General features: G+C 37.1%; 1 protein-coding gene across 1 annotated transcript; it reads right to left on the bottom strand.

Annotated features, from left to right (window-relative positions):
- Positions 1-6,170: 6,170 nt before the first annotated feature.
- Positions 6,171-17,396, bottom strand: LOC128865796 (sodium-coupled monocarboxylate transporter 1). The gene is made up of 8 exons (XM_054106151.1): positions 17,028-17,396; positions 16,773-16,932; positions 14,727-14,844; positions 9,968-10,035; positions 8,734-8,885; positions 7,276-7,481; positions 6,781-7,199; positions 6,171-6,721 (listed from the first exon to the last, which is right to left on the bottom strand). Exons 1-8 carry the CDS (start codon positions 17,246-17,248, stop codon positions 6,320-6,322), a joined length of 1,746 nt encoding a protein of 581 aa, XP_053962126.1. The 5' UTR covers positions 17,249-17,396; the 3' UTR covers positions 6,171-6,319.
- Between the last annotated feature and the right edge of the window lie 840 nt (positions 17,397-18,236).

Here is an 18,236-nt window from a genome sequence, read left to right as displayed (position 1 = left end):
GCATACACATACAAACAATCACACGTTGAGGTCGCATCTCCATACACTTACATATAAGAGTAGAATCTTTTTTCATGAATTAATTTGCAGAAGAGCGCAAGGATTTAATTTCACTCTATCGAACTACCTATGTATTTGCGGCTCTAAGCTCGTCACGTATATAAATATTTAATGCGATGATACGATTAGAGTATTTTCCAGTGCAATGTAAAGTATCGGGCATAATTCTATTACCTAAGCCAAGAAAACCCTTGTACTACATATGACGTCATTTTATGGATCAATAAGTCTGCTTCATATTTGCAAAAGAAAAAAATTCTTTTGCATTAAGACAATGCAACGTATCACAAGAGCATTTTCACAATTACTAAAATCCACGAATTAAAGTTTGAATTATTGGAGCATCCACATTCACCAGATTTGGCCCCTAGCGACATCCACATGTTTCCAGACCTAAAAAATTCATGCATGGAAAGCGTTTTTCATTAAATGATGAGGTCATAACAGCTATGTGGGTATATTTTGCAGCCCTAACAAATTCTCACTTCAGGGAAGGAATTCATGAGTTGGAATCTGCTTTATTTTACAAAAATAAAACCATAGCATTAATATATCATGTTTCGACTTGACTTTAGCAAAATTTAAAAAAAAAATTAATAATTGTAAAAGTTATCGCAGTTTGTGTATAGCCCGTTTCTCCAGAAGTCCCTAGCGGTGATCATCACAAGTCCTTGGAGATTCATCCTAAATCAATCAGACAAGAGATTTTTTATTTTATTAATAGATAATCTTGCGCCTGATCGCACCTTGTCGTTTTAAAAATTAACAATATGGCGGCCACAGGAAATATTTTTCAGGTTTTCGAGAAAAAAAACCGCCAATTAATTGTTAAAAAAAAATCGACATTTAAAAAAAAAATCCTTCGATTAGGCACGAGTTTTTCTTGTTTTTCAAAAGCAGTTTAAATTTTATTGAAATCTACCAAGCGGTTTTTAAGTTACAGTGATCACCTAGTTTTGAGAAAAACGCATTTAAAATTTTGCTACTTGCTCTCGAATGTTCAGGAGCGCTCGGGGATCCTTTGTTAATTGTTGAATAACTCAAAAAGTATTTGTCGGATTCACTTAAAATTTTCACATAACATTATTAAGATGTTATAATTTAAGAAAATGCAAAACCCTTTATGCCACTTTTGCGGCAAATGAGAGAGATGTATTTGTACCTTTTTAATGAATTAATAGAATATTTCCGGAAAATCGGATAATTCAATTGATGGTAGTAAAAAAAGAGGTTGTCTGCAAAGTCGGTTTACTGACGATAATTTAACGTGACAACGTCGTAAGAAAATGCTGATGGAATGGTTGTATTTTCAAAAGAAAATTTTAATTTTATTTGTTTGATAGATATTTTGTATGGATATAGAGAAGGAGGTAAATAGAATCGCAATGGAATAGGTCAAGTTCCATTTAAACAAACGTGAAAAATGACGAAACATTTATCAAATTCATGAAAGAAATGTTCAATTTCGATTGTGCATCAGACGTTAATAAGTCAACAACACTAAGAGGCACCATCATCGATTTGTCTTTTTCAAGACAAATTACCCTCGAAACACTCCCTTTCATTTCCTACTTTTCCTATCATCGTCCTATTCTCAACAGAGAAATGGTTCATTACCATGCACACAGGAAGAAGGTATATGAAAATACAAATATGTATGTGAATTTATATACATACATATGCGCATATACATACATATATATGCTCACTCAAGTAGGAGAGAGACAGATGTCGAACGTTGCCGAACGCGGGTGCCGATTGTGCCTCTTTGTCGTTCGTTCCGCGCTCTAGCTTGCAGTTCAAGCAAGGTAACGCCGCATGAGCAAGATAACGACGCATTTTTTGGTGCGTGCAGCGAGCTACATCGAATTATAAGACGTTATTACGTCAAAAAAAAAAAAAATTGGCAATTCTATTTTTCACTTCCTTACCGAAACAGATGAGTTAACACTTTTCGACAGATAATAATTACCACACAACACAGCCATATGCAAATGCCTGTGTACTACTCATGTGGATCCGACTCAGATAAAAAGCATATGAAGAATGCGCTTATCAAAGTTTGTCAAAGTGGTAAAGATTAACACCTATTTGGTGTGACAATCTAATACATATAATAAATACACCTAATTGGGCTCTTAACTTTATATTTCGCCTGATAAAATATGCAGGTACTGGTAATTTAAAAATTTATTATAGGCATAATTTCGCTGAATCATTCAAATGATTATCGCTTTGTATGCTGTAAGAAGTGAGTAGCATCGAGTTTATTCACGCGTACTTAGTTTGACGAGTATGGGCGTTTCTACATTCATTTATTTAATAATGGTAGAAGAGAAGTAACTATTTCTTAAGGGGACCCGGTGGTCTAGAAATAAAAAAAAAAACGATTTTTTTTTTTCGATATTTCGAAGTATCTTAAGGATATACTCTGAAATTTTCATGCGGAAATTCCCAATATTATAGCTTCTACAGCCCATTAACTAGGTAGAGAGCGGTCCGCGCGCTCCTGTACCTCAAACTTTAAACTCATTTATCTCGAATTGACTTTTTTCGGCCTGGTGCTGTCAAAAAAAAAACTATTCAACCGAATCGTCTGAAATTTAATATGTTTTTCACAACATCAATGGCTATCGCCAGTACTATTCTTTCAATTATCTCTTTTTTTTATTAAAAAATAGAAAAAAACCGGTTTTTAGAGCGTCAAAATCAAAACCGCGCCATTTTGTCAAATTTTCTTTTTTTTGATCTAGTACGTAACATAGCTACAGTCATACGATGAATAATTTTGTTGGTTTTTGTGTTTCAGGCAAATAGAATAGCCAAAATGGACAACACCGTCCAGGTCCAATTTTTCGGGAGGGTCAACTTCAGCGCCATTTTTTAATTTATCAAAATTATTATTGTATTAATTAATAAATTTAAAATTTAAAATTTTTTTTTTTCAGTTTTGTATGTAAAAGCCTAAAAATTTTACATATCGTTTTTCATTTTTCTTATTGTAAAAAAAATGCATGAAAATACCCTAACTTTTCGAGCTCTGGAGCACCGTGACCCCTTAAGGATTTATTACAAATACCCGACGCCATAATCGACTACTTGCATTTAAGTACTCTTATGTATGTTATATAGCACAGGTTGGTTGAAAAGTAATAAAGCAAAAATAAAATATTATGATTTTTTGAATTAAACTGTTTTTTTATTTGTATAATCTCGAATTTTTTCACTCCAATGATGATTCTGAACAGCTTTTCCTTATGCAATTCTTCATGCACTAAGTAAAATATGAAGTACTCGTTGATCTGTGATGCCAAGGCGAATCCATAAAAGATGAGTTATCTAAAGCAGCCGATGTGTGTTTTTCTAGCGATATGCTGTTTGAATGTCTTAATGCCGTGCTTCTTTGTTATTGCCTTTTTTGTTTGTTTACATCCTCCATCAAGTTTTGATAACCAAATTACCACATTGTACAGGGTGTAACGTGACAGAATTAGGAATTATAAGCTAAATTAAGAAATAATTAGCGGTCCATCTGCCTAATCACTATAGCGTGGGTGTGTCACTAATACCATCATTGCTTGCAAATGGCGGACATCTCTTAACGAGATGACGGAATATTTCTGCATTCATTTGATATGGCTGCCAGAGTAAATTGACATACCGGGGATTGGAAGGTAGATGAATTAGCGAGACAGGGCAGCACCACTCGCCTCATTCTTCGTATGGAGAGTGTAGGGGTATATCTACAGTCTATGACGTGTCTATGGTACAAACAGCATAGTCACTTCAGCCAACACGAGATGAGTTGATAGTCTGCCATGCAACGCTACCAAAAGAATTTGGCCAAAATGGGACGTCAAGGAAAACCGTATCTATGTATATTAGTTGCTTCGATCACCGGCCATTGTTTCCTAGTTCGACGTGCTCAAAAATTGAACGTACCTCATTTCGACTATTACAGAGTTCGTCAGACATTTTCTCTGCCACTGTCCTGCGTGGCATGCCATCGCATCTGCGTACCATCTCGCTCAAACCATATGTATGTGTGTATTGAAGGAAGAGTGTTCTCTGATTATTGGCAGAAAATAATCGTTTAGCATGCGCCGTTAAGAGACACCGCGCACAGATATTGTTTGTCCTAGCCGATTTTCATAAAAATATGGTCCAATTATTCCACTGCTTGCTAATGCACACCAAACCGTCACTTTGGGTATGTGAAGTGGCTGTTGCTATTTTAATAGTGGGCTCTGTCGTTTAGGGGAGCAATAACGGCAATTTTACTTATTTACACTTCCTTTTAAATGATAACGGCTTTCATTACTCCAAAAAATTGGCGTTTGACATTCGAAATCGCTCCAACATTGTCTCGCAGAAATTTTTACGCAAATTGTAATCGTTAAGCTTAAGCGCATGCATGATTTGAAATTTGAAGAGGTGAATTCTAAGGCTCTTTCTCAATATTTCGTGCGCAATAGTTTTTGGAAGTCGCTTCGACTGTTCACCCGTCCACTGCGACTTCGTGGTGTGACTAATATCGGATCGTTAATCGGCTCTCAGCGATTTTGTAGTAATCACTTGATTTGGTGACGTCACCTGAGTTATAATGTTCGAGAGATCTGAAGCTGTGGTTTTCTATCGCGAAGCCATCGAAAGTTCTTAATTAATGTTCTTCGCTTCTGGTTTTATTGCCAGACCTGTGTTGTTCATCCTAAATGTTAGCTTTGTTTATTGACGTTTATTATTAGTAGGGAACTATCAAAATAATAATAATAACAGAATAATTAAATAGATAATTCTTGTATCTGTCACATTTGGATAGTTTACTCGTACGCACTATTGGTGATTTTAACGTGCTTAAATGGTTCAGAAACTTTATTCCATGATCTGCACCAAAGCCTAATATGGGAGATGAGGCTTGTTACTGATCGATTTCGCCAATTTTCAATACCAACCTACCCAAGGCAATGTGTCCCAAGTTGCATTGAAATTTACTAATTTTTGCCCGAGTTAACGTGTGAATGGATAGATAGACATGTATAAATCGACTTCTCCCGTCATCCGATTCTCCCTCTCAACAACTGAGGTTTTCAGCTTACGGTGAAATTTGATTAGAAAATCCAATTTTTAAGCGACTTTTGTTTAAACTTATTCTCGCTATCCTCAGTTCCGTTTGCAGAGCTAATCGTGACCCTTCAAGTTGCATATCCAACGGCACTTTGCAACAGTCACTATATGACCGAGTCGTCTGGAGTTAAGAAAAATTTTCATTTTGCAAGACGAAATTTGACGTCCTATTGGTTGATAGAACTCAGCCGAATGCCGAATGACAAACGGTTTTTTGAGAAACTTTTCATGAAAGAAATACACTCAGAGGTATGCCATTTCATGCCAAGGGGCGATCACTATTAGAAAGAAACCTTTTCCAACATTTGGTGTTTTATGCCCACAGTGGGTTTCGAACCGGGCCTTACCGAATACTTACTTACTGACTTTGCTGGCAACTACAACCGATGTCGTCGGTTCTGGCCAATCGCCTCTGCATTGCGGACGTTGACGCCAGTTACAAACACCAAGGGCGGCCAGGTCGTTGTCGACCTGGTCTTTCCAACATAGATGAGGACGTCCTTTTTTGCGAGTTCCACCGGTGCATTTCGAACAGAGCACCTTATTTGGTGGAGCGTTATTATCCATTCGCTCAAAGTGACGCTGAATTTTAATGCGCTTTATTGAGTCGATGTCGGCGTACAGCTCGTGGTTCCATCGTATTCGATATGTATCATTCACTCAAATTGGACCATAGATATTGCGAAGAATTTTTTGCTCGAAAGCTCTTAATAACCGTCCATCGGTATTCGTCAATGCCCAGGACTCAGCGCCATATAGTAAGACCGAGAGGATGAGTGATTGGTAGAGAGATTGGTTGTTGTTGCTGTTAATGCTGGATTCTAAGTAAACAAAGTCCTTGACTACGCCGATCTCGTAATTGTCAATCGCAACCTGCTATCCAATACGCGTAGACTTACCGAATACTAGTCACTCATAAATCCATTCGGCTACGGTGGCCGCCATATGCAGTAAGTTAAAACGTCATGAGTACATTTATTTAATGAATTATTATAATTAAGCTAGTTTTTAATGATTATTTAGATTTTATTTGTACTCTTCTTCGCTCAAACTTGCTAGCTCTTTTCATATACCATAGCATACCAAATATACATATTTTGTGTATTAAACTAAACTGTTGATTAAGCTGAAGTATTTACTTTTCAAAATTAAGCGGCTTTAACTCTGGTAGCTCCTCCGTAGGCGGTAATTCATATCTGAAGAATGGATGTAAAACAGGCGACAGCAGCTTCAAATTTAATTTGTAATTCTGCTCCACAGGCAGAATATAGCTGAGGGGTATTGCGACAACAAAAAGAACTATGCTGCCCGTAACGGCGTACCAATTGAAGGAGAGGTGAAAAATGTTGAAACTTTCAGTTGTAGATGGAGTTGGTGTTATGGCAATTGTAGATGTAGAATTTAGCAAAACAGTGGCGTTTGCTGCAGTACAATTTTCCACCGACATCGGTAAAGAATTGTAGTGCAGACGACCCTGTGCACCGATAATAATGACACACATAGTTATAATGCTTGTGATGACGGACCAGAAAGCGGCCTAAAATATTACAATATTATTAATGCCGTTATTAACTTACTACTACAATCTCTACATACCCTGCCATGTGCTAGTGGCACTAACATGCCCAAAAGAAAAACGCCAAAAACGGAGCCGAATGTTACGCCACCAATTGAATAAACCATTTGTAATATGGAAGCGAATTTCTCTACTAAGAAACCGCTAATAATGCTATATACACCAGAAGCGCATATGAAAGCGCGCATTATGAGGTTAGCTTTTCTTTCGGTATGCTTTACATGCGGTTTGATGTAATCGAAATAAACCACGCCCGCGAGTGAATTCAAACTAGCCGACATGGTGCTCAATGCGGCGCTAAACACACAGGAAATGAATAGACCTGGCATGCCACTGAGGTGGCCGACGACGTCCTGTACAAAGAACGGCACCATTTTATCCAGTTTCTGCACGTAGCCACGGGTAATCGGATCGCAGTCGTGATAGAGTGCATACATAACTGAAATGAGGAAAATTAAATTGAAATTAAGCATTAAATAATAAGGAAGTATACATTCTAAATAGCATTCACTTACTCATGCCGGTGAAACAAGTAAAAAACATGATGACAAAGAAGCCAAGACCAAAAATGATGAGCGCATGCCTCGCATGTTTGAGTGAAGGCAGCGAAACAATTCGTTGTACACAACTCTGATGCAAACCCACATAAGTAACCCACAAAACGATAGAGGTAATGGAAGAATTCCAAAAGGTGACGCGAGTGGTGGCATCAAAAGCGAAACTGGAATAGAAATAAAGATGGCAAAGGCTTCAAAAATTTATTTACAAGAACAAAAACCCATATGCACGCGAAATGAGATCTTTGTACCCAACTTTGCAGTATAAGATTAGAGGAAGCTGCGCTTATAATATCTGGGATTGCTCAGTAGACATTTTGGTGAGGGAGATGGCTGCATCCTCAAAAAATAAGGAGAGTCGTCAAAACAGTGAAGGAGAGTTGTTGGCAGAAATGGCAGAGCGATTCGCCGAACGGACGTTCGACCTCTTGTTGGATTCCTACCGTACGGAATTGGCTACACAGATGAGACATTGTGAAGTGGATTTCCACCTTCCCAAAAATTGACAGGATACGAATGCTTCAAATTTTATTTGCATAAATTCGGGCATTTGTGGAACAACATCAAGACGCACATCATAAATAGGAGGAGGAGCTCGGCCAAACACCAAAAAAAGGGGGTACACACCAATATATATATAAATTCGGACATAAAGACGACTCTTATTGCACCTTCTGTGCAATTGACTTTTTTGAAGACGCACAACATTATTGGTTTTGTCTGCCCGCAATTTGAAACCGAAGAGGTGTGATTGTGCAATAAGGTAGGGAAACCACTTAAGCTGAACAATCTGGTTGATATTAAGCTTGAGTCAAAAGAAACAGAGCAAATAAAATCATCACAAAGTCTCTTTGCACGGAGCGTATCCGTAAATTTTCGTAGAAAAGCAATTATTATTATTATTAGGCTACTGCTCATTGCGACCAAAAGAGATTTATTGTGCAAAGCCTGCTGAGGCGTACTATATTTTAAGGCATTTTGAAAATTTTAGCACATTCTGGGGTTAAAGTTCCATAATTTATATGGAGGCACGGCAACACCACCAAGGTGATGTAGCCGTTTTCTGCCTAGTGCAAGACATTTAGAAAGGCAATACGCCGCTCCCCCTCCGCTAAGCAATACCTAAAGATAGTTCTACGGACAAAGGGAAACGGAGCAGGGGTGGATTTTTAGTGCGGTGAGCCGAAAGGCAAGGCTCTACATCAAAAACAAACCAAAACAAACCACCTTCATTGTGATATCTAGCAAAGACAAATTTTCACATTTTACAATCTTGCTCTATTTTGTCTTTAAACAGTCTTTGATACTTTGGCGAGTGCAGACAACGGGTCAAGGACTATTCAGACATTCTTCCAGTATTCTTTCGGACATCTTAAAATTCATTTCGAAGCTCCCGTATTTCAAATTTCAACTTACCTGACATCCAAGCGCCTGCCTTTGTGTGCTATGCTAAGCATTTTACTCACACCACCAACTTTAACCGCACCCAAGACTCCGACAATTACCACCGAAGCAACCATTACGGCAGCCTGCACTACATCAGTCCACACAATTGCTTTAATGCCGCCCTACGAGTATGTGTTTCAAATACTTGAAAGGTTTGAGATGTCATAAATATATATATGTACATGTCTGTAAGTAGTTAATACGAGGGCTGCCTCTCATATTTTGCGCCTTTGCTACACTATGTGTTGTGAGCTGTAATTCGATATTTCTATTGAAAAGTTTTTTGTTTTTTTAATCTTGTCCAAACGATGGAATTAACACGTGAAAATTTTCGACGGATGATTTATTACGATTATAGAGACAGGAGTGCATTGATCAACTTACGTCGACTTTTGGCGTTAAAGCACCACACTAAACCCCTATGAAACGCTGGTCCAACGAGTTCCAATGTGATCGTCGATCCTTGCAGGATAAATTTCGTGTAGGCCGTCCAAAAATGGTTGTTGTGCCAGAAATATTAATAACGCAAGACCGTCATGTGGCATATCGCGACACAGAGGCATCTTTGGACATTAGTGGGGCAGCATAGATTCAAATTGGATGAAGAGTTGTTGTCGTTGGATATTGCATAATTTGACAATTGCCCAAAAAGGGACTCGTGTCGACTGGTGTAAAGGAATGTTGAAGAAATTCAGCCGCGGTTTGAACCACCGGCTATTACATCTTAATAGGTTACGAAACTTGTATCCATGCATATGAGCCCGAAACAAAACAGCAATCGACAGTGTGGGTGCTCCAAGATGAACGTAATTCAATAAAAGTTGTTCCCGGAAGAAACAGCTCTAATCAAATGTTCGCCTGTTTTTGTGGGAAATCTGGTCATGACGCAATTGTAACATAAGAGAAACTTAAAACAGTCAATTCTAAGTCGCACATAAACATTTGTGTGGCAGAAGTTTTAGGAGAATTAATAAGATCCAACCGTCAAAGATGAATCATCCTTCACCAAGGCAATGCGAGCTCTCACTCATCGGCTCACACAGAAAAGTTTTTGTGCACTAAAAATATCGAATTAATGGGTCATTCATAATATAAAAGGCAACCCTCGTACTGGTATATGTGCAGGTGATAGGCGAGTAAGTCAGTTGGCAATTGTAGGTATATTTTTGAAATCCACTTACAAAATATCTATGCTTTGGCTTACCAACATAGTGTAGATGATACAGATCGAGCAGACAACAGCATTTATTAAGTGAATATTAAGCCCGCTTACTGTAGGAAAGAAATAAATAGATAGTAAAAGTAATTGTAAAGTCTTAGAAATACAAAATTTTAAGTGCCAAACTGATTTGAAATAATTACAAAGGCATTAGTTTGAAATATATATAACTTTAACAATTTTGAAATAAAAAAAATGAACATATTAAAGAACCAAAAAAAGTTCTCAAAAATGCTTAGACATAATTATTTTTATACACCTTTCGTGCTGACACCTGTAAATACCACCTGCATACCATTGAAAGCAATATTCTATTCTAAGACCTGTTCTTGTAGAGCTCGCTGAGCATTTCGGCTTTCTCTACTTATACCTTAGGTAGATTTGAAGATTCCCTTTAGACAGTTATGAGATACAGCCAGCGATTCTTCCTCAATATCTCATAACTCTTCGGAAGATATCCGATGACGGAATCGCTAAATCCGACTTTTTCACTTGTTTTCCGCATAAGATATTTTGCTTGCAGAAAATCCGATATATGTACTTTGATCACTTTTCACGAAACACCAACTTCTTTTAACTTAAAAGCGTATAAGTCGAAATAAAAAGTAGTCTACGCGCACGCGCTGATTTTTATACTCGTACTCGCTAAGCCCTATGAGCTTTAAGTGCTCGCTTACTACCTGGCCGGTCTTTTACTTTCGCAATTCATAATTTTTCTTCCTAAAATAATTTTTTGTTGCAATAAAAATGTATTTGTAAGAAGGGACTTAGTCTATGAAAATTTTTGGAGAGCTATTTTAATGCAGGTATACTTCTGCTAGAATTACGAGTATACTCTTAAAATATGATAGCAAAGTCACAAGTCGTAAGGTAACTTCGAATTCTTTTAAGTATTTTTACGAGTATCACTAAAAATGATTAAGCGCTCGAAAATATGCAAAATATACAAGATATAAAAATCGTCACGCAATTAAAACTTGTAAACCTATCAAACACTAATATCTGATAAATGTATACATTTTAATTTTTGTTTGGCCATGTAGAATTTTGAAAGAAGAAAGCAATTAATACCGTCCTTTTCCGAAAATAAGACACTGTCTTACTTTCTTTTTTGGTTCAAAATACGCCTAGGGCTTATTTTCGGGGGAGGGCAAAAATAAAAGTACATTTATATATTTTTATTTATTATTTATTTTACACAGAATACAGAAATTTAAATTTATTGAATCGCAGTCTTCTCGAACATCGTCATAAATAAAATTCTGAATTATATTCTGATTATCGTCCAAATCCATTTCCTGTTAAATCATTGGTTCGAAATCATTGTCTTGCGATATAGCTATCGTTAAATGAATACTACTTGTCTAAGTAGCCTGTTCGTAGTGCAGTGGAAATATCACTATCAGTTATTTCGTCCTATGAATTTTGTACTCAATTCACAACTTATTGTAAGCCTGGTTTAACTAAATTATCTCGATGATTTCTCAATATTCTTTTTTCAATATATTCATTGATTTCCATCCGCAAATGATCCTTGGATGGCTTGTTTATTGCAATGACAAGTGTCTGGAGGTAACCATTAATTCCTGCCGGAATCATTATTTGATCAATCTTCCCCTAAGCATGAAAGTTTTACATGCCTTTAGCGCTGTGAGTACTGGCTGAATCCCAAACTAGCCTATTCTGACCCCTCAACAGTAGTGGCAGCATAAAATCAACCTACTTTCTTATAACTGCTTGGGTGCATTAGGCGTTAAATCTGGTATTTTTTACCTTAAGTGATTAAACATGGCGATACTTTCTTGCCATCTAGACGAATCGCCAAAATACAGGTAACAGGTGCACTATCGTAACCGGTAGAAGTAACGTGAATTGACGAGAAACCTTGTAATGAGCTCCTTTGAGCTCCTTGGTCTAGGAATTCCGCAGTCTTATTTATAGGAATCATGTTGGAAAGTTGGTATTTCGAAAAATCGATGCCATCACCAAAAAGCTTAAAAGCAAATGCACGCTTAACAGCTTCATTGTTTGCAGTTTAAACAATTTTGTTGATCTCCTTAGAGACAGTTCATATCGTTTAAGGAAGTTGTAAAACCAGTGTGACGGTGCTTTAAATTCTTCTGTGGATATAGCAAATTCAATATCTGTTGCAAAGGCAAAGTTTTGAATATCAGCTCTGCGCACAACTAAAGTCATTACTCTCCTGCCTGCAATCCATTCCCAGATACAAACTTCCAACTCAGAAAATAACGGCTGCCGACCTGATCCAACCCTGCGTTTTTTTCTCATTTCCTTGGTCCACTAGTTGACACCGGTAATCGTAGTCTGCACACCATTTACGAACCATACGGAGATCCAACATCTTCTCATTACAGAATACTACAATACAAAATTTATACCCCTGGAGTCTTTCACGATTCCATTTTTGTACTCGACGGAAGAGCTCTTTCGTTTTGTACTTATTTTAACTGGGGTTAAAAATTATTCATTTTATTTTTAAATAAAATTATGTATGAGGAAATAATCAGACTTACAAGACTGAAATGAATGAACGTTGCATATCTGCACTTTCGCTCAATGTAGACTGCTGTCTTATGTTGTATTTTTAAGATAAATTCCAAGAATTAATTTGAAACGAACTGTAGAGGTAAACAATTAATTTCTCGGAATAGTTTGTTTCAAACATTTCTCTGAAATACGAGTATTAGGAAGACTAAACATATTATTACTCGTTTTAATGCTCAGTAGGAACGCAATGGCTGCGAGCGACATCAGAGATCATAGTTTTGATAAAGCTGTCGCTAGTTCTTCGGAGAGTGAAGATGGAGAACCCAGTGATGTTAATAGCAATAACAAATCTATACTATAAAGGTGAATGTCTGCACGTTGTCCGCGCATCACTACGAAACGACAACACCAAATGACGTACAAATTTTTATACATTCATATTTTCGCCCAATGAAGGTTATAGGCATGTTTTTATGATGGAACTCCCTTCTCACAGCCCTCAGGCCGCGTCGCCACTCTCATTCGTCACTAATAATCGAATATTTGCTTAAATTTAATCTAACAAATCTTAGTTTTTCCTATTTCCCACTATTTATAGCACACTCTAGACTTCACAATCCGCATAAGCTGTTCAACTATGATCCAAATGCAAAGTTCAAAAACGGTTTGAGATAGAAAATTAATAAAAATAATTTTGCTTGATATTTTTCTGATTGGTTGTTTTGATTTTATTCAACGAGGCATAGCAACGGATGCCGGGTATTGTAATATTATGGTTATTAATAAAAAAATATTTTCTATGAAATTATTGTTTGTAATTCTTTTATACACATATTCTAAATCCCTCAAAACTACTCCTATGCGAGCGGGGCCGCGGGTTAAAGCTGGTACGTAATAAAGCCGGAAAGTTAGATTTTGATTTTGATATTGTAAATGGTTTTTTGCCTGATGGGGAAAATATGATCCAAGTCTTTTTATTGATAGAGCGGATTTTGTGCAAGGCAATAAAAGCAGAAAATTTAACTAGAATGTAATCAAGAAATGCAATTTAATGGAATTATGAAAAAACAATTAAATCTGCATACATTTGCAACATGTTCGTGAGCTACACAAAATCAAATGTAATCGGTGTACAACTTTTCACGACTTAAATCTCGCCGGTCAAAACTACGTCAACTGTTATTGTGTTCAAAGAAAATAACAAAAAATGGCATCTCTTTCGATTTATTTCTTGATTTCTTATAGCCTAGGCATACGGCGGCGTTAATCGGGATTATCGGCGCAGTTAATTCTGATTAAAATTGTAGTGTGACAGACAGTTTTTACATCTGATTTGCTTATTGGATAGTTTTGTTAGTAAAAGCTGAACCGCAGGCATCAAATAGGGGCAGGGCCGTGGAGAGAGTATTCGGGCCCCGGGGGAAACTTGAGATGCGGGCCCCTTCACATTTTTTTTATTTATCAAAATGCGTATTATGTTATAGTGATATAACATTTAAACATTGGAAAACTCATTGATAAAATTTTTGATAGAATTAATTATGAAATATTGATTAAAATGAATTTTAGAAAACTCTTCAGCAGATCTGAAATAAAAAACGCAGCTGAAAAAAATTAAAATTTTTTATTCATTTTGTGAGCCTTACAAATATTTGAAAATGACTGCCACGATGCTTAGAATTTTGCTTTTCTTGCTTTAGCTGAGGCAAAAGTTCTTATAATATCATCGAAGTCGAGTTTCCTTGCTAACTCAGATTCCAAATACAAAGTTGCCAATCCTGTTACTCGACTCTGAGTTGAACAAGAACGATGGTAGTCTTTGATCCTTGATAAAGCGCTGAACGATCTTTTGGCGCCGGCAACCGAAACTAGCAGGGTGCAGAGAAATTTCTTGGAATTACCCTCGAGTCCGGGCCCCTCTGAAAACTCCGGGCTCGGGGGAAAAAGTACCCGATAAAATAAAAAATAAAAAAAACATAAAAAAAAAAAATAAAAATTTAGTTGAATCGCAGAAGTCCATACTTTGCCCATTTCAATTATAAATTTACTCCAAAAATAAATCGCTTTCTAAGTTCGAAAATTCTAAATTCTTAATGCTTTGACCAAAAAACGTAAATACCGCATTTTTCCGCATTAAAATGTAGGGTTTGGAATAAGTTAAATTTTGTGATATGTTAAAAAATCCTTTTCAAAATGATCGAATTTATACATTTATGTGTAAATAGTAATTACATACCTTGCGAAAAAGCTAAGGAAGGTATGAATATGAAAATCGGTAGCATTAAAAACAGGGTGCCCATGAAGACAATAGTCAGCAGCTGTCGTGTGCCACGATTGAAACGCAACTCCAAATACTGAAAATATAAGAAAATAATTTACTGTTTATGTCTTTATGTAGTAAAGAGGTATACAACGCGGCTCATTGGGTTTGAACTGTATTTATATTAAGGTGACTCCCATTCGGAAGTGCGCAGGTTCGAGTCTCCGTGCATGAAACATCAAATGATAGAAAGTTTTTTTCTAATAGCAATCGCTCCTCGACAGGCAATGGGAAACCTCCGGGTCCATTTCTTCCTTAAAAAAGCTCCTCATAAAGAATTTTTTGTCGTTCGTAGTCGGCTTAAAACTGTAGGCCCCTCCATTTGTGGAACCAAATCAAGACGCACACCATAAATAGGAGGAGGAGCTCGGCCAAACTTCCAAGAAGGGTGTAAGCACCAATTATATACCGTGTGCCCTCTCCTAAGCGGACACCTAAGTGACTTAAAAATCTGAACGCTTAAGCGAGGTGCTCACTTATGAGAAAAGTGTAAACAAAGTTAATAATATGCACATTAACCCTCATGTTTTATCGGGTTGTTCTCATACAGCTTATTGCTCCAGCGTCTACGATAGTCGACGTCGTCAATGTGTACGTTTCCTCAGATGTTGTCATCATCCAAGCTTCTGCGCCACACTCTTAGGACGGGTATGATAAGAGACCTATAAAGTGTTAGTTTTGTTAACCGAGAGAGGACTTTACTACTCAATTGCTAAAAGAGATTCTTCGTTAGATTCCAAGGGTGACATTGTTATCAGTGTTAATGGTGTTTCCTAAATAAACGAAGTCTTTTACAACTTCAACATTATAACTGTCAGCAGTGATGTGGGAGCCCATACGCGAGTGAGGTACTTCGAGAGGTACTTCGTTTTGTCCTCGTTCTCCACTAAGGCCGACAATGTAAATATTATCGCCATACGCCAGCAATTACACGCTCTTATAATAAATTAAGTACTGCGACTCGCACAATCTTTTCCAGCATCAGACTAAAGAAGTCGCACGACGTTGAGTCAACATCTTTGAAACCTGGTTTGCTATCAAATGACTCGGAGAGGTCTTTTCCAATTCTGACGACGTTGTTGCTATTGAACAACATTATCTTGCATAACCGCATTAGTTTTTGCGGGGATACCAAATTCAGACAATGCGCCTTATAAGCAACTATCATATTTTTTGTGGTGTCGAATGCAGCTTTAAAATCGGCAAAAAAAACGGTGTGCGTAGATTCTCTTTTAATGAAACTTTTCGAAGACTTGGCACATTGTGAATATCTGGTCAATTGTTTATTTTCCAGGTCTAAAGCTACACTAATAAGGTCCAATCAGTTGTTTGATGGTGATCCTCTGTCTTTCACACAATACGCTCGAAAGAACCTTGCATGTGATAGTTAGAAAACGAATTCTGCCGTATTTGGCACAGATTGGGCAAAACTCACTTAAATTCTCAGGAGCAGGCATGCTTTCATCCGATCATATTTGGCATTAGAGCTGTTGCATACACATTACCAGCTCCTGTTTGTATAGCTCAGCCAGCAGTTGTTGTTCTTTACTTATCGCTCCGCGTTATCGCTACTCTCACCCTGTCATGGCGGGGTAGCGGAACGACAATCCTGTATTCGACGATTGATGGATCGGGATCTTCACTTTCTGTGTGACATCCACGGTTGTCACTATCTAGCAAGTTCGATAAGTGTTCCCCCCATAATTTAAGTATACTCTGGACGTGAGTCACCAGATCGCCGTATTTGTTCTTAACCGAATGTCCTCGTCACCGAATTTAATGATGAAACCATGTCACAAAAACACCCGAACAAGTAAATTACGTTTTCGTCTAAATTTGCACAGTTCTTCACTTGTTTACCAATTGTTTCACTCTCAGCCGCTTAATAGGATTCATTTCCACTTATATTTGCGTATGTTTTACATGGACATATGTACATATGTACATATTTTTTGAACATACCTCATAACAATTGGAAATGTTATTATTGTAGAACACAGGTATTACGACCCAATTGAGTATCGGTACAATTAATACTATCGCGAAAATATTGAAAATCCAATTTATACCAAACGAATACATCTCTGTTGGAATTGTCATAATCGAAATCGCCGACAATTGGCTAATGATAAAAGACAAAAAAGATATATAAGTTTATCAGTGCATTTTATTTTTTAACTCTCTCTCATTACGAGATATGTATTATGTTCCACTGACCTCGCTACAAGCGAAATAGCAGTCGGTATTGTTTTCATGCGTCTACCGCCGAGTAAATATTCCTCGGTATTATCAGCACCATGTCCGAAAAAGCCAAAATAAATGCCAATCAGCAGTGAAATACTTAACATCAATAGAAAAACGATATAATCGATTGTGCCGAATGTGAATTGGTTGAGTTTGTCGACGATAGCTCCCACTGTCTCGTTTGCTGTTGACATTTTAGCAGATTAAGTATTTGACTTCTTTACAAACTGAGTGCACTTTTTGAAGTGTTTCAATTATCTATCCAAGTATGTAAGTATCACCGAGCACTGATAATCCGCAATCGGCTGCCCAATCGTGTGGACGTATAGCTATTGACAGGTTTTTGCGTGAGCCCTTTAGTTTTAAAATCCTACATTTACACCTTACAAATTATGACCGTATTATACAAGAAAATGTAGAGTAAATATTAAAATACTAAATTAAGTTCTTATCATGAGTAGAGGGCCCATAAAACTCCCATGTCTCATTTACAAATTTGTACAATTACAGCGTTTGAGATATAAAATTAGATGATTCCCCTTGCATTTAGAGAGCAAATTCTAAGTCTAGTAAGAGATAAAGCAGACAAGTGTCAATATTGTTATAAGAATGAAGTTTTGCATCCAATACCTAGTAGATATATGTAGAGGGTGTTTTTTTAGAACTTTCCTTTAGAGATAGGTATCTGCCGAACTAAAGGGTGAACCGATTGGAGTTACTTTTTCCAATAAGGTTTTTTGACAGATCACGCGTGACTACTGTCAAACTAAATACATATTTTATTTTTAGTATTCATTGGCACTTAATCATGGAAGGACTTACGCCTCAACAATGTTTACAAATCGCATAACTTATTACGAAAATTTACGCTCTATGAAAAGTGTTGATCGCGCGGCCACGCCAATTTATGGCGATCAACGATGAGGCCGAATTTTTGGCTTAATGTTTACGTTAATAAGCAAAATTGCCGTATTTGGGCTGAATAGCAACCCGAAGCCATTCAAGAACAACCATTACATCCAATGAAAACAACCGTTTGGTGCGGTCTACGGCTGGAGGAATCATTGCCCCATATTTCTTCAAAGACGCGGCTGGCGCTAATGTCTGAAGATAAAATAGATGTACGACAATATTTGAAAATTCTTCAATGTCATTTGATAAATAGTGCAACAAAATTTGGCA

Source organism: Anastrepha ludens, chromosome 2, assembly GCF_028408465.1.
Source record: "Anastrepha ludens isolate Willacy chromosome 2, idAnaLude1.1, whole genome shotgun sequence".
Lineage (NCBI taxonomy): Eukaryota > Metazoa > Arthropoda > Insecta > Diptera > Tephritidae > Anastrepha > Anastrepha ludens.
Note: the sequence above shows the minus strand (reverse complement) of the source record. Positions and strands in the feature narration are given on the sequence as shown.

Excerpts from the sequence above, each read along its gene's own strand:
- LOC128865796 (XM_054106151.1), bottom strand. The coding sequence starts at position 17,248 with ATGTCAACAGCAAACGAGACAGTGGGAGCTATCGTCGACAAACTCAAC. Across the intron at positions 16,933-17,027 it reads GCTATTTCGCTTGTAGCGAG|CCAATTGTCGGCGATTTCGA; the intron begins GTCAGTGGAACA and ends TTTTATCATTAG. Across the intron at positions 10,036-14,726 it reads TTCCTTAGCTTTTTCGCAAG|TAAGCGGGCTTAATATTCAC; the intron begins GTATGTAATTAC and ends TCTTTCCTACAG.